Below are 23458 nucleotides of genomic sequence, written 5' to 3' on the forward strand. Positions count from 1 at the left end.
TCAGCTGTCTCCATTGAATCAATAAAACACAATAACAGCCAAACAGCAACATCCGCCAATGTAAACTAACACTACTACACTAGTGAGAATGTCTCATTTTATGTGCAAACAAGTGTGTTTTACTGACCATCAGTGTTATAAGACACGAGGGAGTCACACGTATTCATTATGGCATAGGTAGTATTACAGATTAATAATGACAACTTTCTAAACATAGTAAGACATTATTTTTTTTATTTTATTTTTTGGCACAACACAAAAGTGCTTCATGATAGTACTACCCATGATCCCAAAGTCACGGTTCAATATTCGGTCTGATCAATTTTAATAAGATGGACTAAAATGTGTTCTTAAACTCTCTAAAGAGTAAATACTCTGGAATAGATCATTACATCGATACATGATACATGAAAATGTATCTTTTGGGATTTTAATCTGATGTGGATTAACGCATTGTTTATACAATTTTCAGAATGCATCATGTTACGAATGTCCTCATGTGAACTCGTATGAAACCTTGAAACCTATTTCAGGAAGTCCGACAGTAAGGCAAGAGGTGGTCAAAACCGCCGCCTGAAGAGATACTGCGTGGCAGGCTTTTGCTCCAGCCCTGCCCTGCAGTAACAGTTAGCCTGGTCCCAGATCAGCTTGTGCTGATCAGTAGAATAGAGTGTGTTAGAGCTAGCCTGGTCCCAGATCTGTTTGTGCTGTCTTGCTAATTTAGATTTGAGAAAGGCTATGTTAAGATTAGGGCTGGAGCAAAATCCTGCAGAACGGCTACCTCTCCAAAACGAGTATTGGTCTCTATAAGGTCTGAAATGTATATTCAAATATATAATTATCTATAAACCACAGAATGTTCTTATAAATATTGCTGGTTATCTGTCAATGTACATAAAAAACACAGGTTAATCACCCTTCTTGTATTCAATAACTTATCCCTAGAATTGCATTTTATTGTTATCATTGCAGACAAAAACCCAGCTGTTAACTTCACATTTTTTGGTCAGATACACATCATTGTTATAACAGTTGAATGCACAATGTATTTTTTTTCTCCCCATCTTATATAAAAATGAATGAAAATAAAGAATCTTTGGTGGTTATTAAAGCAAAAATAGAATTAAAAAAGTCTATAAAAAGGCATTAAAATATAATATGTAACTTACAAAGTAACAAGTCAACAGATACAGCATGGCCAAAAGAACTGAGAAATTCCAGCTTTGACTTTCATTAAGAACTGTGTATAAAAAAAGGACAAATATGACCAAAAACATCATAAATTATGTTATGATCAAGAACGAGCCATTTTCTGGGTGCATCCCGATCACTCACTCATACAATGAAAAGCATAACCACTGAGGTATTTCATCTTCAAATGACTCTGTCAAGCATTATGCACAATGAGAGTGAGACGTAAAAGTGCATAGGACATTATGCATATCATCTCTGTGTATCTATGTGGAAAAACAGGATGTCCATTTGGTGGTTTTCCATTTGGCAAAACACATCACCAACAAGAGTTCCATTTTTTATTTCTTTTTTACCTCATCACCATAATATTTCAGAAGGAAATATCTGTAGTTTCTTGTATCAGTCAGTCACAGCAGCAATGATATCGCTCTTTTGGCATCGTCACTTCACGTCACCTGCCGAGAGTCCAACAATCAGAGCAGTTTGAGATTCTTCACTTTGTAAACGTTGAGAGGGAGAATGTCTGCATCTCAAACTGCACCCTGATCCCTAAAAAGTGTGTTACTTTTTGACCAGAGCCCTGTATGGACCCTGGTCAAAAGTAGTGCACTATACAGGAAATAGAGTGGCGTTTAAGACCCAATGGAGGAGTTTCAGGGGAGGAGGAGGAGGAGGAAAGGAGGGAGATGTCATACATCCAGCACCATATCATACTGCTGTTCTTTCTTCCTCTTGCCACATTTAGTGATCAGTACCATGTACAACGTCAAGAGCATGACCCAGTAGCTGGCGTACACTATCGCACCAACGATTAAGACTATCTTTTCAGAGTCTGGAAAAGGAAAATCTTTTCTGGTTTCCTGGACGACCGTATAGATAATGCCAAGGAAGAGGATGGTGAACCAGACCGATATGGGAACGAGCCCTACGAAGTTAGTCACGATCGTCTTCCTCCCTGACGTGCCCCAGCCAGCCTTGTTTATGGTGGCGATAGCGAACATCTTGGCCGGTAGCAGACTGGACATGTACAACACTGAGTAGAAGGACATGAAGACCATGACGATGTTGCCCCTCATGCAGGAGGCAAAGGAGGACTTGATGAGGGCGACCGCCTGGACGATCAATAGGAAGAGAAGGATATTCCAGATCCTCCCCTGGTAGAACAGCTGTATCGCCGTGGCGATGAGGAAGAAGGGGAAGAACCCAGTGATGACAGCCTCGTAGGTCATCCAGAGGTGGTGTTTGTGGAACCACATGGCGTTGTAGAGCCACTCTCTGAAATAGGACTTACTCCAGCGGGTCTGCTGGTTCAGCCAGCGTAGGTAGGTGATGGGGGTCTCGGTCAGGCACTTGGACCGGGCCGTGTACTTGGTGGCGTAGCCCAGGCTCAGCACGCGGTTGGTGAGGTGGCGGTCATCACCGAAGCTACAATGGCTGCCCATGAAGGTCTGGTTGTACCAATCCTCTATGAACTCGTGGAGCAGGTTGTTCCTGTACATTCCCAGTGGTCCGCTGATGCACTGGACGCAGCCGAAGTAGGACTGACACGCTCGCTCGATGTTGAAGGCCATCCAGTAACGGACGCTGCTAAGAAACGAGATCCAGGACTCGTATTTGTTCAGGATCTGTGGAGGAAGAAAGACACATAGGGTCAGGGTATTTAAGTTGGTTAACAACTGCTGTAAACACATTCTATAGTATTAGCATAGCAACCAAACGGCACAATCGTGGGCAATTGGTTTAAGGACCCCTAATTAGCAAAAGAAAATGCTATCAACTCTCCCAGAGCTCTTACAAATGTTCCACCCTATCAACCTGCTATTGTGTAGAATTCTCACATGAGAGTAATCAATGTAAGCCTAAGGTATAGGCTAACTCAATTTTGTCAAGGAATGTCCTGTTGTGTAGATTCATTTTTATAGTTTGTATTAGTTGGTATTCAGGGAACTTTAAATTCAATAAGGCCAGATTTGGTCCTCAACAACTGTGTAGGCTTAACCATTACTCTTTCTCTTGTCCAGAAATACTTTACAGGATCATAAAAGAAAGCACTAAAGCTTTATTTTATGTACTGAAGCTTACTTGTTGAAAAAGCTATCAAAATACTATTAAGAGGTTTGTGTTTATTTCTTTGTAACTTCTAAATGTGGGTCGTAAAGGCATCAACATCACTACATCAGTTAATAAACCACAGTGTGAGAAGATTCTCTCAGCTTAACCTGGAGCAAATCTGAAGATTCTCTCAGCTTAACCGGAGCAAATCTGAAGATTCTCTCAGTTTAACCGGAGCAAATCTGAAGATTCTCTCAGTTTAACCGGAGCAAATCTGAAGATTCTCTCAGTTTAAACCGGAGCAAATCTGAAGATTCTCTCAGCTTAACCTGGAGCAAATCTGAAGAGTCTCTCAGCTTAACCTGGAGCAAATCTGAAGATTCTCTCAGTTTAACCGGAGCAAATCTGAAGATTCTCTCAGTTTAACCTGGAGCAAATCTGAAGATTCTCTCAGTTTAACCGGAGCAAATCTGAAGATTCTCTCAGTTTAACCTGGAGCAAATCTGAAGATTCTCTCAGTTTAACTGGAGCAAATCTGAAGATTCTCTCAGTTTAACCAGAGCAAATCTGAAGATTCTCTCAGCTTAACCGGAGCAAATCTGAAGATTCTCTCAGTTTAACCCGGAGCAAATCTGAAGATTCTCTCATCTTAACCTGGAGCAAATCTGAAGATTCTCTCAGCTTAACCCGGAGCAAATCTGAAGATTCTCTCAGCTTAACCGGAGCAAATCTGAAGATTCTCTCAGTTTAACCCGGAGCAAATCTGAAGATTCTCTCATCTTAACCTGGAGCAAATCTGAAGATTCTCTCAGCTTAACCCGGAGCAAATCTGAAGATTCTCTCAGCTTAACCTGGAGCAAATCTGAAGATTCTCTCAGCTTAACCAGAGAAAATCTGAAGATTCCCACAGCCTCCCTATAGAGTCCACTACTGTTGGCCAGAGCCCAAATTGTGCTTATGGATCAAAGGGCTCTAGGTAAAAGTAGTGCATTCTATAGGGAATAGAGTTCCGTTTAGGCAGTGTAGACACGTAGACTACAGCAGTGCACTATATAAGGCAGGGGTCTCCAACCCCGAGTCCTGGAGAGCTACTGGGTGGTCAGGCTTTTTGGTCCAGCAGTAACACACCTGAATCTGCCAATCACGGTCCAGACTGAAGATCAGGATCATTTTTTACCAGCTTTGTTAGTGATGGGTCAGATCAGTGGAGGCTGCTGAGGGTAGGACGGCTCATGGTTTTCATGTGTTTGATACTATTTCATTCACTCCATTCCACTCCATTCCAGACATTATTATGAGTCATCCTTCCCTCAGCAGACTCCACTGGGTTAGATGACCCACCTGCACACCCAGTACATCTCTGAAAGCAGTTGGACAACCCTAGCTTTGTATTCATGCCGTATGTACTGTAGGTGCTGAACCACAGGAGGTTGGTGGCACCTTAATTGGGGAGGAAGGGGCTCGTGGTAATGACTGGTGCGGAATGAGTGGAAAGGTATCAAATACATGAAACACATGGTTTGCTGCCATTCCATTTACTCCATTCCAGACATTATTGTGAGCCGTTCTCCCCTCAGCAGACTCCACTGTGCTGAACGCAACACTAGTCTTCTATCAACAGAAGACTGGAGCTGGTTTCAGCACCTACAGTACGGTACCAGGCTAGGAGAACACCGTCTCAGACAAACAGACTAGTCAATAACAATGGAGACATTACCTGGACGTCTCCTCCCACTCCTCCCACCATGGGGTCTTCCTCCAGAACCTTCACCATCTCCACAGAGGACGCAGGATCCAGCATAGTGTCAGAGTCACACACCTGAAACACAAGGGGGACACACGATCCTGTTGAATCCACAAAACACTTTACCCAAAACACTTCTCACGCTCTCTCTCTCTCAGAACACAAAGTTAGAAAGTTAAACTAGGCCAGAAGATCTCGTTACACGGACAAAGAGTCCTTCATCAACTTTTTGGGCGGGATATGTTTGTTTTATATTGGCCAATTTGACCAATCAGCAGCTCATTAATTACACTGATTACTGAAGTACAGTGTTGGTACATTAATTACACTGATTACTGATGTACAGTGTTGGTACATTAATTACACTGATTACTGATGTACAGTGTTGGTACATTAATTACACTGATAACTGATGTACAGTGTTGGTACATTAATTACACTGATTATTGATGTACAGTGTTGGTACATTAATTACACTGATTACTGATGTACAGTGTTGGTACATTAATTACACTGATTACTGATGTACGGTGTTGGTACATTCATTACACTGATAACTGATGTACAGTGTTGGTACATTAATTACACTGATTACTGATGTACGGTGTTGGTACATTAATTACACTGATTACTGATGTACAGTGTTGGTACATTAATTACACTGATTACTGATGTACGGTGTTGGTACATTAATTACACTGATTACTGATGTACAGTGTTGGTGCATTAATTACACTGATTACTGATGTACGGTGTTGGTACATTAATTACACTGATTACTGATGTACAGTGTTGGTACATTAATTACACTGATTACTGATGTACAGTGTTGGTACATTAATTACACTGATTACTGATGTACAGTGTTGGTACATTAATTACACTGATAACTGATGTACGGTGTTGGTACATTAATTACACTGATTACTGATGTACAGTGTTGGTACATTAATTACACTGATTACTGATGTACAGTGTTGGTACATTAATTACACTGATTACTGATGTACAGTGTTGGTACATTAATTACACTGATTACTGATGTACAGTGTTGGTACATTAATTACACTGATTACTGATGTACAGTGTTGGTACATTAATTACACTGATTACTGATGTACAGTGTTGGTACATTAATTACACTGATTACTGATGTACAGTGTTGGTACATTAATTACACTGATTACTGATGTACAGTGTTGGTGCATTAATTACACTGATTACTGATGTACAGTGTTGGTACATTAATTACACTGATTACTGATGTACAGTGTTGGTACATTAATTACACTGATTACTGATGTACAGTGTTGGTACATTAATTACACTGATTACTGATGTACAGTGTTGGTACATTAATTACACTGATTACTGATGTACAGTGTTGGTACATTAATTACACTGATTACTGATGTACAGTGTTGCTTTGTGTTTCTTTGAAACTCTTTTGGATGTCAAGTTGAAGATTTGTTTGCAACGTGGATGTTTCCCCGGAAAGATTGTTCCAAAACAAGTTAGTGTCAAGTGGGAAGGTCCGTCAGTTGGTCAACAACCAACCGTGTGAGTAAAGTCATATTTGCAGCGATCTCTTCACAGATCAGAAAGGTTTCTTCAGTCACTCCTTAATTGGGAATGATTTCATTGGGGAAGTGAAGTCATTGGGGCCGGTGTAAGGAGGGCTGGGGTTTGGCTGGAAGGCTGGAAGGAAGGTTGATGTGCTGTTTGGGACGGCTTCCTAGACTGGAAGTGATACAGTAAGGTTGTGTTCTGACTGAGAGAGGGTTGTGATTGGTTGTGTTCTGACTGAGAGAGGGTTGTGATTGGTTGTGTTCTGACTGAGAGAGGGTTGTGATTGGTTGTGTTCTGACTGAGAGAGGGTTGTGATTGGTTGTGTTCTGACTAAGAGAGGGTTGTGATTGGTTGTGTTCTGACTGAGAGAGGGTTGTGATTGGTTGTGTTCTGACTGAGAGGGCTGGGTTGTGATTGGTTGTGTTCTGACTAAGAGAGGGATATGATTGGTTGTGTTCTGACTGAGAAAGGGTTGTGATTGGTTGTGTTCTGACTGAGAGGGCTGGGTTGTGATTGGTTGTGTTCTGACTGAGAGAGGGTTGTGTTATGATTGGTTGTGTTCTGACTGGGAGAGGGTTGTGATTGGTTGTGTTCTGACTGAGAGAGGGTTGTGATTGGTTGTGTTCTGACTGAGAGAGGGTTGTGTTATGATTGGTTGTGTTCTGACTGGGAGAGGGTTGTGATTGGTTGTGTTCTGACTGAGAGAGGGTTGTGATTGGTTGTGTTCTGACTGAGAGAGGGTTGTGTTATGATTGGTTGTGTTCTGACTGGGAGAGGGTTGTGATTGGTTGTGTTCTGACTGAGAGAGGGTTGTGTTATGACTGGTTGTGTTCTGACTGGGAGAGGGTTGTGATTGGTTGTGTTCTGACTGAGAGAGGGTTGTGATTGGTTGTGTTCTGACTGAGAGAGGGTTGTGTTGTGATTGGTTGTGTTCTGATAGAGAGAAGATGCGTTATGATTGGTTGTGTTCTGATTGAGAGAGGGTTGTGTTGTGATTGGTTGTGTTCTGATTGAGAGAAGATGCGTTATGATTGGTTGTGTTCTGATTGAGAGAGGGTTGTGTTGTGATTGGTTGTGTTCTGATGGTGACAGAGATTTTGTAGTATAGCTGTATAGCTGTTTCAAAATGGTCATATATGGAGAAAGATCAAGACAGCTGTTTGAATTGTTTGAAAAGGAATACATTTTGATCGTGTAGTGCTGTGATAATTCAATTATATCTTTCTACTGTAAGAGAAATGTATTAAAACACAAATGGCATGAAAGGAGAGTAACTAAAGAGAATGATATGGCCAGAAGATAATCAAACCACTTCAGGAATAGACTTCTGTACCCCTAACCAGTCTATTGGTTTTGATACACAGAACACCAACACACATTCTCCCTTTCCCGGTGAGAACAGATACTCATGTGTAGTTTGGCATAGCCTGTTGGCACGTCTGCTAATGTGCACAACATTCCTCATGTTATTTTCATCATCTGTAGAGTGTTTGATTAAGCGATGCTGCATCACTACCATAGAAATGGAATTCTATTTCTTTGATCACTGCCCCTTGGCAACCAGTCCCATAGCAACGTTAGCACCAAACCTGTTCTGACAGGTCCATAAATGGCATGAATATTCACAGATCACCCGCAACAAATCACTGCAAAGACTACAGATGCTGAAAATGAAGGGGGAAAGTCCCATTTAATATTTATAGTTTGACTGTAAAAGAGGTAACAGATTGCAGCTGTAACGAGCCTCAGCTTGGGGAGATGACATGAAAACCGCTAATAATGAGTTGTTCCTTCGATAAGAGGTTATGGGGAATAGGTTGTGTAAAAGGTCTCCTCAGTAAAACATGTTCAATCTGGCGTCAGTCGGTTGACCTGTACCACAAATACCACAGGGTTTTTACATCACAAAAGGCTAAGGTCGGGGGTCATAAAGACGAACAATGGATTCACTGACGTTCCATCTGGATCCATACTACACATAGGACATGTCCTCTGTCCGACAGACAGCGTTGTAGTCTTCTCCTAACGTAGGACATGTCCTCTGTCTGACAGACAGCGTTGTAGTCCTTCTCCTAACGTAGGACATGTCCTCTGTCTGACAGACAGCGTTGTAGTCTTCTCCTAACGTAGGACATGTCCTCTGTCTGACAGACAGCGTTGTAGTCCTTCTCCTAACGTAGGACATGTCCTCTGTCTGACAGACAGCGTTGTAGTCCTTCTCCTAACGTAGGACATGTCCTCTGTCTGACAGACAGCGTTGTAGTCCTTCTCCTAACGTAGGACATGTCCTCTGTCTGACAGACAGCGTTGTAGTCCTTCTCCTAACGTAGGACATGTCCTCTGTCTGACAGACAGCGTTGTAGTCTTCTCCTAACGTAGGACATGTCCTCTGTCTGACAGACAGCGTTGTAGTCTTCTCCTAACGTAGGACATGTCCTCTGTCTGACAGACAGCGTTGTAGTCCTTCTCCTAACGTAGGACATGTCCTCTGTCTGACAGACAGCGTTGTAGTCTTCTCCTAACGTAGGACATGTCCTCTGTCTGACAGACAGCGTTGTAGTCCTTCTCCTAACGTAGGACATGTCCTCTGTCTGACAGACAGCGTTGTAGTCCTTCTCCTAACGTAGGACATGTCCTCTGTCTGACAGACAGCGTTGTAGTCCTTCTCCTAACGTAGGACATGTCCTCTGTCTGACAGACAGCGTTGTAGTCCTTCTCCTAACGTAGGACATGTCCTCTGTCTGACAGACAGCGTTGTAGTCCTTCTCCTAACGTAGGACATGTCCTCTGTCTGACAGACAGCGTTGTAGTCTTCTCCTAACGTAGGACATGTCCTCTGTCTGACAGACAGCGTTGTAGTCCTTCTCCTAACGTAGGACATGTCCTCTGTCTGACAGACAGCGTTGTAGTCCTTCTCCTAACGTAGGACATGTCCTCTGTCTGACAGACAGCGTTGTAGTCTTCTCCTAACGTAGGACATGTCCTCTGTCTGACAGACAGCGTTGTAGTCTTCTCCTAACGTAGGACATGTCCTCTGTCTGACAGACAGCGTTGTAGTCCTTCTCCTAACGTAGGACATGTCCTCTGTCTGACAGACAGCGTTGTAGTCCTTCTCCTAACGTAGGACATGTCCTCTGTCTGACAGACAGCGTTGTAGTCCTTCTCCTAACGTAGGACATGTCCTCTGTCTGACAGACAGCGTTGTAGTCCTTCTCCTAACGTAGGACATGTCCTCTGTCTGACAGACAGCGTTGTAGTCTTCTCCTAACGTAGGACATGTCCTCTGTCTGACAGACAGCGTTGTAGTCCTTCTCCTAACGTAGGACATGTCCTCTGTCTGACAGACAGCGTTGTAGTCTTCTCCTAACGTAGGACATGTCCTCTGTCTGACAGACAGCGTTGTAGTCCTTCTCCTAACGTAGGACATGTCCTCTGTCTGACAGACAGCGTTGTAGTCCTTCTCCTAACGTAGGACATGTCCTCTGTCTGACAGACAGCGTTGTAGTCTTCTCCTAACGTAGGACATGTCCTCTGTCTGACAGACAGCGTTGTAGTCCTTCTCCTAACGTAGGACATGTCCTCTGTCTGACAGACAGCGTTGTAGTCCTTCTCCTAACGTAGGACATGTCCTCTGTCTGACAGACAGCGTTGTAGTCCTTCTCCTAACGTAGGACATGTCCTCTGTCTGACAGACAGCGTTGTAGTCCTTCTCCTAACGTAGGACATGTCCTCTGTCTGACAGACAGCGTTGTAGTCTTCTCCTAACGTAGGACATGTCCTCTGTCTGACAGACAGCGTTGTAGTCCTTCTCCTAACGTAGGACATGTCCTCTGTCTGACAGACAGCGTTGTAGTCCTTCTCCTAACGTAGGACATGTCCTCTGTCTGACAGACAGCGTTGTAGTCCTTCTCCTAACGTAGGACATGTCCTCTGTCTGACAGACAGCGTTGTAGTCCTTCTCCTAACGTAGGACATGTCCTCTGTCTGACAGACAGTGTTGTAGTCCTTCTCCTAACGTAGGACATGTCCTCTGTCTGACAGACAGCGTTGTTGTCCTTCTCCTAACGTAGGACATGTCCTCTGTCTGACAGACAGCGTTGTAGTCCTTCTCCTAACGTAGGACATGTCCTCTGTCTGACAGACAGCGTTGTAGTCTTCTCCTAACGTAGGACATGTCCTCTGTCTGACAGACAGCGTTGTAGTCCTTCTCCTAACGTAGGACATGTCCTCTGTCTGACAGACAGCGTTGTAGTCTTCTCCTAACGTAGGACATGTCCTCTGTCTGACAGACAGCGTTGTAGTCCTTCTCCTAACGTAGGACATGTCCTCTGTCTGACAGACAGCGTTGTAGTCCTTCTCCTAACGTAGGACATGTCCTCTGTCTGACAGACAGCGTTGTAGTCTTCTCCTAACGTAGGACATGTCCTCTGTCCGACAGACAGCGTTGTAGTCCTTCTCCTAACGTAGGACATGTCCTCTGTCTGACAGACAGCGTTGTAGTCCTTCTCCTAACGTAGGACATGTCCTCTGTCTGACAGACAGCGTTGTAGTCCTTCTCCTAACGTAGGACATGTCCTCTGTCTGACAGACAGCGTTGTAGTCCTTCTCCTAACGTAGGACATGTCCTCTGTCTGACAGACAGCGTTGTAGTCCTTCTCCTAACGTAGGACATGTCCTCTGTCTGACAGACAGCGTTGTAGTCCTTCTCCTAACGTAGGACATGTCCTCTGTCTGACAGACAGCGTTGTAGTCCTTCTCCTAACGTAGGACATGTCCTCTGTCTGACAGACAGCGTTGTAGTCCTTCTCCTAACGTAGGACATGTCCTCTGTCTGACAGACAGCGTTGTAGTCCTTCTCCTAACGTAGGACATGTCCTCTGTCTGACAGACAGCGTTGTAGTCCTTCTCCTAACGTAGGACATGTCCTCTGTCCGACAGACAGCGTTGTAGTCCTTCTCCTAACGTAGGACATGTCCTCTGTCTGACAGACAGCGTTGTAGTCCTTCTCCTAACGTAGGACATGTCCTCTGTCTGACAGACAGCGTTGTAGTCCTTCTCCTAACGTAGGACATGTCCTCTGTCTGACAGACAGCGTTGTAGTCTTCTCCTAACGTAGGACATGTCCTCTGTCTGACAGACAGCGTTGTAGTCCTTCTCCTAACGTAGGACATGTCCTCTGTCTGACAGACAGCGTTGTAGTCCTTCTCCTAACGTAGGACATGTCCTCTGTCTGACAGACAGCGTTGTAGTCCTTCTCCTAACGTAGGACATGTCCTCTGTCTGACAGACAGCGTTGTAGTCCTTCTCCTAACGTAGGACATGTCCTCTGTCTGACAGACAGCGTTGTAGTCCTTCTCCTAACGTAGGACATGTCCTCTGTCTGACAGACAGCGTTGTAGTCTTCTCCTAACGTAGGACATGTCCTCTGTCTGACAGACAGCGTTGTAGTCCTTCTCCTAACGTAGGACATGTCCTCTGTCTGACAGACAGCGTTGTAGTCTTCTCCTAACGTAGGACATGTCCTCTGTCTGACAGACAGCGTTGTAGTCCTTCTCCTAATGTAGGACATGTCCTCTGTCTGACAGACAGCGTTGTAGTCTTCTCCTAACGTAGGACATGTCCTCTGTCTGACAGACAGCGTTGTAGTCCTTCTCCTAACGTAGGACATGTCCTCTGTCTGACAGACAGCGTTGTAGTCCTTCTCCTAACGTAGGACATGTCCTCTGTCTGACAGACAGCGTTGTAGTCCTTCTCCTAACGTAGGACATGTCCTCTGTCTGACAGACAGCGTTGTAGTCTTCTCCTAACGTAGGACATGTCCTCTGTCTGACAGACAGCGTTGTAGTCCTTCTCCTAACGTAGGACATGTCCTCTGTCTGACAGACAGCGTTGTAGTCCTTCTCCTAACGCCGTAGTACGTCGGTCACATGGAGCTAGTCCTCGAACAAACAAAGGGTTGTCTGAGGACAGCTTGGGTGTCCTGGGGGGCTTTCCTCTCACAGTGTGGTGAATATTACCCATAATGTACCTGCCAACAGAATAATGACACCGCAAAGCCATGCCGGGTAACACCTTACACTAAGTTTCTCTTACGCCTGTGTAGTTAAGTGTTACCCTATGCCACAATATCAATACATTCACACACAGTTATGGTGAGAATATAAGGTTTAGTTCTTTTGACCCTATGGGCCCTGGTCAAAAGTAATGCACTATATAGGGAAAAAGGGGTGCTATTTGGGACGCATTCGGGCCATGTTAGTTTATTGTGATGATCATGCAGCAACCGGTAGCTAAATAAAGGTCACGTCAAGTTCATCCACTGATGCAACATATCTTATCCGACATAACAGGACTACTAAGAGGAATGCTTAAAGGGACAACTCAATGTCATAGCCATCATCTCCAGCACCACTCCAACGTCAACATAGTTGAAAATGGCACGTTTCTATGTTTAGTAGTAAAAAAAGATGGAGGAAGGTAGGTGTTTCCAATGACATCATAAACTAATTAGTAGACAATTAGTAGGTAATTAGTAGATAATGCCTCCTCACAATTGGTTAAAATCACATGATGCACACCGATGATGTCATTGGAAACATCTTCTTCTATCTATTTTACTACAAAACATAGAAATGTGCAATTTTCACATATGTTGACGCAGGGATGGTTCTGGAGATAATGACTATGATGTAGATATTTTTATTTTTTATTTCCATTTAAGCAATTTGGAGTAATTCAGTTTAAACTGGCTACCTTTGAAAGGACATGGCCTTAGAGAACAATCTGTCATGTCTGTGTTGAACTGTCGAGGCCCTCTGCTCCAATAGTAGCTAAAAGGAATAAAAGCGTCAGCATGCTTCAGTTCGGCTGAATCTTCACCCTGGAATTATTTTCCAACAGTCTTGAAGGAGTTCCCACTTATGCTGAGCACTTGTTGGCTGAAGCTAGTCGAACCGAACGAGTGTGCTCGCATACTCTCTTAAAAAGACCTTCACTTTAAAAATGATAAAAGAGCGGCAATAGTACTGTTTGTCCATTTTGACATTCCGTAGCCAGTATACACTTCCTCAAAATAGTCTGAATTAATCTAAGATAACTCAAGAAATCTGTTTTTTGCCGAAGTGATCTTAGTCACACAATTTTACATCTAACTAAGATGTTTGGTGCAGTGTTTTTCAATTAAAAAATGTGCATGAAAACAAGTCGTCTTATGTTGAATGACAACAAAGACTTTATTGAAGAATCCCTACCGTTGACCAATCACCGACGAAGGGGTGGAAACTTCAGACACCAAACTTAGGCTTGCCTCCAGAAAAAAAATGTGTGTGCACGAACAGCTGAAAAAACCCCTGACCGTAGTCCAAAACGAACTAAAATGTCACAAAATGTTGTTATAATACAGTATATGCACAAACTCTACCGAACTGTTTTGGCACCCTATTTCCTATATACTGCACTACTTTTGACCAGGGCCCTTAGGGTAGTGATCAAAAGTAGTGCACTATGTTTGGGAATAGGGTGCCATTTGGGACGTAACCTAAGTCAAGTCAAGTAAGTCATCTGTGTGTTGCCAAGCCAAGGCTTTAACCGTCACGATCAGGTACGTTAGACAGACGACCCCACAGTGAGAATAACCACACAGGTCTGGTAGCGAATAGCTAGCTAAAACAGATCTGTGACAAGACCAACACAGTTAGCCCTCCATAAGCTTTGGATCAGAGGTTAGAATTATAACTGAAACCAGGAGTTTACGGTGGAAAGACAGCAGTGTACTAGGCTGCGTCCCAAATGGAGCCCTAGGGGCCCTGGACAAAAGTAGTGCACTGAATAGGTCCCATACACTCCAGTATTATCCAGAGCAGTTTGATCAGACCTACACTCCAGTATTATCCAGAACAGTTTGATCAGACCTACACTCCAGTATTATCCAGAGCAGTTTGATCAGACCTACACTCCAGTATTATCCAGAGCAGTTTGATCAGACCTACACTCCAGTATTATCCAGAACAGTTTGGAGGACCTACACTCCAGTATTATCCAGAGCAGTTTGATCAGACCTACACTCCAGTATTATCCAGAGCAGTTTCATCAGACCTACACTCCAGTATTATCCAGAGCAGTTTGGAGGACCTACACTCCAGTATTATCCAGAGCAGTTTGATCAGACCTACACTCCAGTATTATCCAGAGCAGTTTGATCAGACCTACACTCCAGTATTATCCAGAGCAGTTTGATCAGACCTACACTCCAGTATTATCCAAAGCAGTTTGATCAGACCTACACTCCAGTATTATCCAGAGCAGTTTGATCAGACCTACACTCCAGTATTATCCAGAACAGTTTGGAGGACCTACACTCCAGTATTATCCAGAGCAGTTTCATCAGACCTACACTCCAGTATTATCCAGAGCAGTTTGGAGGACCTACACTCCAGTATTATCCAGAGCAGTTTGGAGGACCTACACTCCAGTATTATCCAGAACAGTTTGGAGGACCTACACTCCAGTATTATCCAGAGCAGTTTGATCAGACCTACACTCCAGTATTATCCAGAGCAGTTTGATCAGACCTACACTCCAGTATTATCCAGAGCAGTTTGATCAGAACTACACTCCAGTATTATCCAGAGCAGTTTGGAGGACCTACACTCCAGTATTATCCAGAGCAGTTTGATCAGACCTACACTCCAGTATTATCTAGAGCAGTTTGGAGGACCGACATTTCAGTATTATCCAGAGCAGTTTGGAGGACCGACATTCCAGTATTATCCAGAGCAGTTTGGAGGACCTACACTCCAGTATTATCCAGAGCAGTTTGATCAGACCTACACTCCAGTATTATCCAGAGCAGTTTGGAGGACCTACACTCCAGTATTATCCAGAGCAGTTTGATCAGACCTACACTCCAGTATTATCCAGAGCAGTTTGATCAGACCTACACTCCAGTATTATCCAGAGCAGTTTGATCAGACCTACACTCCAGTATTATCCAGAACAGTTTGGAGGACCTACACTCCAGTATTATCCAGAGCAGTTTGATCAGACCTACACTCCAGTATTATCCAGAGCAGTTTCATCAGACCTACACTCCAGTATTATCCATAGCAGTTTGGAGGACCTACACTCCAGTATTATCCAGAACAGTTTAATCAGACCTACACTCCAGTATTATCCAGAGCAGTTTGATCAGACCTACACTCCAGTATTATCCATAGCAGTTTGGAGGACCTACACTCCAGTATTATCCAGAGCAGTTTGATCAGACCTACACTCCAGTATTATCCAGAGCAGTTTCATCAGACCTACACTCCAGTATTATCCAGAGCAGTTTGATCAGACCTACACTCCAGTATTATCCAGAGCAGTTTCATCAGACCTACACTCCAGTATTATCCAGAACAGTTTGGAGGACCTACACTCCAGTATTATCCAGAGCAGTTTGATCAGACCTACACTCCAGTATTATCCAGAGCAGTTTCATCAGACCTACACTCCAGTATTATCCAGAGCAGTTTGGAGGACCTAAACTCCAGTATTATCCAGAGCAGTTTGGAGGACCGACATTCCAGTATTATCCAGAGCAGTTTGGAGGACCTACACTCCAGTATTATCCAGAGCAGTTTGGAGGACCTACTCTACAATATTATTGTATAACTATTCACAATGTAGTATATACAGCACAGTTGGTGCTGTTTACTTAGTAAATGTTAATGTAGGAAGTTAATACACACCTTGGGATAGTAGCTAATGTGGACACTGTCACTTTTAAAGTTCCTCACTGAGAATACTGTGTTTTGACACGATGCTATGCAACATGATCTGACTCCAACCTATTAGCCTACAGGTCTCCCCACTTTGTCTGAGTTGGACTGAGTGCAGAAACATATGTAAATGGGTTTCACGCTGAGCTCTAGCACTCTGTGAACAGCATTAGCCTTACAGCCGTAGGGCTACAGTACATACACAAGGCCTCCACACCATCCTTTTAAAGAAAGAAAGCACAAAAGGGTCTTTGTGTACCCCACCGCCCCCCTCCAACCCCTCCTCCCCCCAGGACTTACCTGAACATAGTCCACACTCCTCCCCAGGGCTTTGAAGGCTGTGTACATTACTTCCCTCTTGCCTCCCCACTTCTGCATGATGCAGACACATTTATTATTGAGCACAAGGCGCGAGATGGCCTGTAGGCTCTCAGCGTACATCTCGTCCGTCTCCTCAGGTCCCCGGTGGTGGTAGTTGTTTTTCCAGACGTACGTGGTGGCTTTATCCCACCCCATGATCTCCCGGAAGATCTCCATCATGTAGTTGTCGTCCTCGTTATTCCCGTCGATCACCATGATGACCTTGATGCCCGGGTAGGTCAACCTCTTGACCGATACCAAACACTTCCTCAGGTAGGCCGGGTCCTCCTGATAGGCTGCAATGCACAGGGCCAGTGATTTGGTGAGTTTGATGGGCGTCTCCAGGGATCTCCTCATGTTCCGGTGTTCTAGGACAGCAAACAGGCTCTGGATGATGAGGTGGACGACCAGGATGGCCCCGTACAGCCCGAAGGACAAGTGGTTTCGTGCCGTGGTGAAAAACTGGTAGCCCATGATGTAGGCGGTAGAGATTCCCACGAGTAGCGAGACTCCAAACATTGTCGTCCCGAAAATTCTTAGGTAGGTGAGAGCTTTGTCACATTTCATCTGGAAAAGCAAACCAGAACAGAATCATTGTCAATGTCAAATGAGATGACAGTAGAGACATACAGTGGGATCAATAATGAGATGACAGTAGAGACATACAGTGGGATCAATAATGAGATGACAGTAGGGACATACAGTGGGATCAATAATGAGATGACAGTAGAGACATACAGTGGGATCAATAATGAGATGACAGTAGGGACATACAGTGGGATCAATAATGAGATGACAGTAGGGACATACAGTGGGATCAATAATGAGATGACAGTAGAGACATACAGTGGGATCAATAATGAGATGACAGTAGAGACATACAGTGGGATCAATAATGAGATGACAGTAGAGACATACAGTGGGATCAATAATGAGATGACAGTAGGGACATACAGTGGGATCAATAATGAGATGACAGTAGAGACATACAGTGGGATCAATAATGACATGACAGTAGAGACATACAGTGGGATCAATAATGAGATGACAGTAGGGACATACAGTGGGATCAATAATGAGATGACAGTAGAGACATACAGTGGGATCAATAATGAGATGACAGTAGAGACATACAGTGGGATCAATAATGAGATGACAGTAGAGACATATAGTGGGATCAATAATGAGATGACAGTAGGGACATACAGTGGGATCAATAATGAGATGACAGTAGGGACACTGGGAGGACATTGATACGGTAATTACTAAATGAACACAGCTTCAGATATTAATTGGTCAACTTGTTAGAAATATACAGAAGACATAATGATGATAATGATGATATATGTACCTAATAATCACCATAATGATGATATTGATGGTAAATGTACCTAATAATCACCATAATGATTATAATGATGATATATGTACCTAATAATCACCATAATGATGATAATGATGATATATGTACCTAATAATCACCATAATGATGATATTGATGATAAATGTACCTAATAATCACCATAATGATGATAATGATGATAAATGTACATAATAATCACCATAATGATGATATTGATGATAAATGTACCTAATAATCACCATAATGATGATAATGATGATAAATGTACCTAATAATCACCATAATGATGATATTGATGATAAATGTACCTAATAATCACCATAATGATGATAATGATGATAAATGTACCTAATAATCATCATTACGATGTGTCACAGTAAAAGCTCTAACTCTACTCTGTCACCATAGCAACAGACTCCATGTTTTACAACAACAAAAAAACAGGACAAGACAGACTGTAAACAGACTCCTTCCATCCCTCTCTCCCTACATCCCCCTCCCCAAAATCCCCCTCTAAATGTCAGATGGTTCTCTATGGCCGATTGTTCCAAGTCTCTTTATTAATGCTGCATCCCATCTGCTGGGCAGACGTAAGAGTGGAGCGAGAGAGCGAGCACCACCCTCTGACATCATCTGTTTATATCTCCGTGGGAAGACAAGAGCAGGGGAAATGTAAAACGCTGCCTCTCCAGTAAAGACCCTTCTGCCACATTGAAGAATATGCTGCTACATTTGATCAGTTTAGGCAGTAGGAGGGTGGCACCTTTTGTTTAAGGCTTAGACATGTGATAGTTTAAGTGACACTTCAAGGTGTCTAATGCCGTTGAAAAGCAATGAAACACTATCATGTCTTGTTTTATTTAAATGCCAGTTTTTTGGGTCTCCACTAAAGACCCTTCTGTCACAGTGATGCAGGTAGTAGTGCATCTTGTTACTTTGTTTTAATTAAAGATCTTGGATCTATCATAAGTGACACTTTGATGTGTCCAATGCTGCCTGCATGGGTCTGTCCAGTAACACTAAAGACCCATCTGTCACAATGGAGCACAAAGTGGTACGCCTTGGTCAAGTAAAGGCTAAGGTCGTCTTGGTAGACTAAATTAAAGGCTGAGGTCGTCTTGGTAGACTATATTAAAGGTTGAGGTCGTCTTGGTAGACTAAATTAAAGGCTGAGGTCGTCTTGGTAGGCTATATTAAAGGCTGAGGGTGTCTTGGTAGGCTATATTAAAGGCTGAGGTCGTCTTGGTAGACTATAGTAAAGGTTGAGGTCGTCTTGGTAGGCTATATTAAAGGCTAAGGTCGTCTTGGTAGACTATATTAAAGGCTAAGGTCGTCTTGGTAGGCTATATTAAAGGCTAAGGTCGTCTTGGTAGACTATATTAAAGGTTGAGGTCGTCTTGGTAGGCTATATTAAAGGCTGAGATCGTCTTGGTAGGCTATATTAAAGGCTGAGGTCGTCTTGGTAGGCTATATTAAAGGCTGAGGTCGTCTTGGTAGGCTATATTAAAGGCTGAGGGCGTCTTGGTGGGCTATATTAAAGGCTGAGGTCGTCTTGGTAGGCTATATTAAAGGCTGAGGGCGTCTTGGTGGGCTATATTAAAGGCTGAGGTCGTCATGGTAGGCTATATTAAAGACTGAGGTCGTCATGGTAGGCTATATTAAAGGAAGAGGTCGTCTTGGTAGGCTATATTAAAGGCTTGTAGTATAAGTTGCAGTCCAAGGCTGTCCAAGGCTGTCTAAAAGCAAAGAAACCCTGACATGTCTTGTTTGACTTGAGTACTAGTTATTTGAGTTTTTAAATCAGCCGCCTCCTTGACTTGGAATAAGGACTAGATTCCCTAGATTCCCTACATACTGGTCTGAAACTAGATTCCCTACATACTAGTCTGAAACTAGATTCCCTACATACTGGTCTGAAACTAGATCCCCTACATACTGGTCTGAAACTAGATTCCCAACATACAGGTCTGAAACTAGATTCCCAACATACAGGTCTGAAACTAGATTCCCTACATACTAGTCTGAAACTAGATTCCCTACATACAGGTCTGAAACTAGATCCCCTACATACTAGTTTGAAACTAGATTCCCTACATACTGGTATGAAACTAGATCCCCTACATACTGGTCTGAAACTAGATTCCCTACAGTACATCCTGGTCTTGACGAGAAGGAAATAAACTGTCGGGGGAGGTTCTCTTCTGCACTGTTCAACCAATCCAGTAAATGTGGAGGATGAGTTAAGATGGAGTGTCTCCTTGTTAACATCCAAAAGTGGAAGTCACGCGAAGTCACAGGCTCTCTTTCCATTTCCCCTGAAAACTGGAACATCCATCTGGTTGTTAGGGACTCAGCAGAGGCTACTCTCCATGAAAGACCCCTCTATCTGTCACAGTGAAGAAGAAGGTGGTACATCGTGGTTAAAGTCTTGGATATTTGATTGCATAAGTGACACCTTGAAGTGTTTCGATGCTGTTGTGAAGCAAAGAAACCCTGATATGCCTTGTGTCTAGACTGTAGTTTGGTTTCTTTTTATAAAATCAGCCACCTTCTTGGCATGGATTAAGGCCTGGATCACTTGATACAGGATGAAAAGTGGATGTAATCAGTGTGTGAGGCGAGCTGAGTGCTGAACTGGCATGTTTCTGGACTTTAAGCGTCATCACATTTACAAGACATCTGACTCCATTCCCCTCCATATGTTCCAAGTCCCCACCACTTGGCCAACTGGTTAACCTAACGCATTGGTGTTAACGTCTGTAGTGTTAAACCAGTACAAAGAGTGTCCCAACCCTAAAATCTTTATTTTCAAGTCTCACTGTTGTAGGCTACACTTTGTGTCAACTGTGAACCTAAACCCCCCCTTCAGAGGGTGCTAAAACAGCCTAGATAGCTAAACCCTGCGGGCCAGATGCAGAAGTATTAACCACTAATGTGTGTTTGAAGTGACGTTTTGCACCCCCCCCTCTTAACACCCTTGTTGTTCCGGACCCTATGTAGATCTAAACCCTGGTTTGATGTTGATGATGATGTGTTTTTCTGTGTGCCAAACACCAGATATTGTTGTTGATGGGGGCCAGGGTGAAGTGCTCATCTTGGAAGTGGGCTGCTCATTTGACGGCTACTTGGAGCAGGCCTTTGCCGAGAAGCTGCTTAAGCACCAGTCCCTCGTGGCACGCTTGGACAGCTTCGGGTGGAGCCTCCAGATTGTGGGCCTGACAAAAACTAGGACAAAGAAATTGGCTAGGTACTGCTCTGTTTCAGCTGTAGTGGACTGTTTGGAGAAGGAGGTGCTTTCTGTACCCTTGAGTGCCATGCATACAGGGACCTTTGAAATGTTTCAATTGAATGGTGGATTGAAATAAAATGTAATTGGTGGATGTAAATAAAGTATGTCAAATGTGTGTGTGTGTGTGTGTGTGTGTGTGTGTGTGTGTGTGTGTGTGTGTGTGTGTGTGAGACATTGAGGGTGTCATCAACGTATTGAGATGATGTCACCTCACAGTTGCACAAGGCCCTGTGTGTGATGTCTAGGGCTGTTTGCTGGTGGGTTAGCTTGAACACTTCCAGACTGACAATACGTCCCAAATGGCACCCTATTCCCTGTATAGTGCACTATTTTTGACCAGAGCCATATGAGCCCTTGTTAAAAAGTAGTGCACTAAATAGTGTGCCATTTGTGATGCGGCCTGACTGACGCACTGTGTCGGCTGGGGCTGGGTCTGGGCCTGGGTCTGGGCCTGGGTCTGGGTCTGGGCGGGACACTCCCTTTGCCTGAGATAACACCGCCAATGATCTCAATTGATAGTGAGTAAGGCTGAGTAAGTGATGGGGGATGTAGGAGAGTGAAGGCTGAGTAAGTGAAGGGGGATGTAGGAGAGTGAAGGCTGAGTAAGTGATGGGGGATGTTGGAGAGTGAAGGCTGAGTAAGTGATGGGGGATGTAGGAGAGTGAAGGCTGAGTAAGTGATGGGGGATGTGGGAGAGTGAAGGCTGAGTAAGTGAAGGGGGATGTTGGAGAGTGAAGGCTGAGTAAGTGAAGAGGGATGTTGGAGAGTGAAGGCTGAGTAAGTGAAGGGGGATGTAGGAGAGTGAAGATAACCAATAAAAACCTTGTGGCTGCAGCCAACAGCAAGTCTAACACATGTCATGTTATACTGTACTGTACCTTCAGCTGAGGTAGAGTGAGTGAGTGTGTGTGTGTGTGTGTGTGTATCTGTGTTTGTGCTCGCGTGTGTGTGTGTGTGTGTGTGTGTGTATATGTGTGTGTGTATCTGTGTTTGGGCTTGCGTGTGTGTGTGTGAGCCTGTATGTGCATGTGCGCACATGTGTGTGTGTTTCTGTAGGCTATAGCGTAATGTATCTGCCATGTTGGTGAAACGGCATGGTAGCTGACATGTAAAGACTTCATATTTACACCTGTTGTCTGACTACATGTCTGAGAATCCAACATGAAGACCATTAGTTTGATTCTGCTGGACCTGGACCTGTTCCAGGAGGGGTATAAAGGCTAGGCGGACACAGGGAGGGGTTCCTGTGCTGAGCTGGATAGACTCAACGGACAGTTGAATCATGGTCAGTGGGGAAAACCTAAACTCCAAGGCTTTGACGGTTTAGATGAAATACAACACCGCGGCCAGAGCAGAACTGAGCAAAGCTGAAACTGGGCCAAGAGGACTTGAGGTCTGTTCTGTTCAACAACTGAAATATAATCGTGGCAATGACTGTGGTCAATGGACTTTACAGCTCTAAAAGGAATACCTGCTGTAGTCAAAAACACTTTATTAATGTAGTGGTCTACCGCCGTGGAGGTGCAGTTCACACCTGGTCAGTGATGTGGGCTGTGTCCCAAATGACACCAAATCCCCTATATAGTGCACTACTTTTTTTTACCAGAGCCCTGTAGGCCACAGCTGTATGAAGTGCACTAGATAGGGAATAGGGTGCCATTTCAGACACAACCACGCCCACACTTGATATAACTTTAATAACCCTTGTCTTGGTAACACTTGTCTTGCTAACAGTTGTCTTGGTAATAGTTGTCTTGGTAACACTTGTCTTGATAACAGTTGTCTTGGTACCACTAATCTTGCTAACAGTTGTCTTGGTAACACTTGTCTTTCTAACAGTTGTCTTGGTAAACACTTATCTTGCTAACCATTGTCTTGCTAACCATTATCTTGCTAACACTTGTCTTGGTAACACTTGTCTTTGTAACACTTGTCTTGCTAACAGCTGTCATGCTAAAAGTTGTCTTGCTAAAAGTTGTCTTGCTAACAGTTGTCTTGCTAATACGTGTCTTGCTAACACTTGTCTTGCTAACACTTGTCTTGCTAACACTTATCTTGCTAACAGCTGTCTTGCTAACACTTGTCTTGGTAACATTTGCTTGCTAAATGTTGTCTTAATAACCCTT

The 23458-nt window shown here is 43.7% G+C and overlaps 1 protein-coding gene across 1 annotated transcript in view; it reads right to left on the minus strand.

Moving 5' to 3' along the window:
- Positions 1-217: 217 nt before the first annotated feature.
- The window catches only part of LOC106592862 (hyaluronan synthase 2-like), a 32014-nt gene continuing 8773 nt past the window's right edge, over positions 218-23458 (minus strand). The window contains exons 2-4 of the mRNA XM_045696717.1: positions 16621-17247; positions 4964-5065; positions 218-2819 (exon numbers count right to left, since the gene is read on the minus strand). Of these exons, the coding sequence (XP_045552673.1) occupies positions 1884-2819; positions 4964-5065; positions 16621-17247 (1665 nt within the window). The 3' untranslated portion in view covers positions 218-1883. The remainder of the gene's footprint in view (positions 2820-4963; positions 5066-16620; positions 17248-23458) is intronic.

The sequence above is a fragment of the Salmo salar genome, chromosome ssa02 (genome assembly GCF_905237065.1).
Source record: "Salmo salar chromosome ssa02, Ssal_v3.1, whole genome shotgun sequence".
Lineage (NCBI taxonomy): Eukaryota > Metazoa > Chordata > Actinopteri > Salmoniformes > Salmonidae > Salmo > Salmo salar.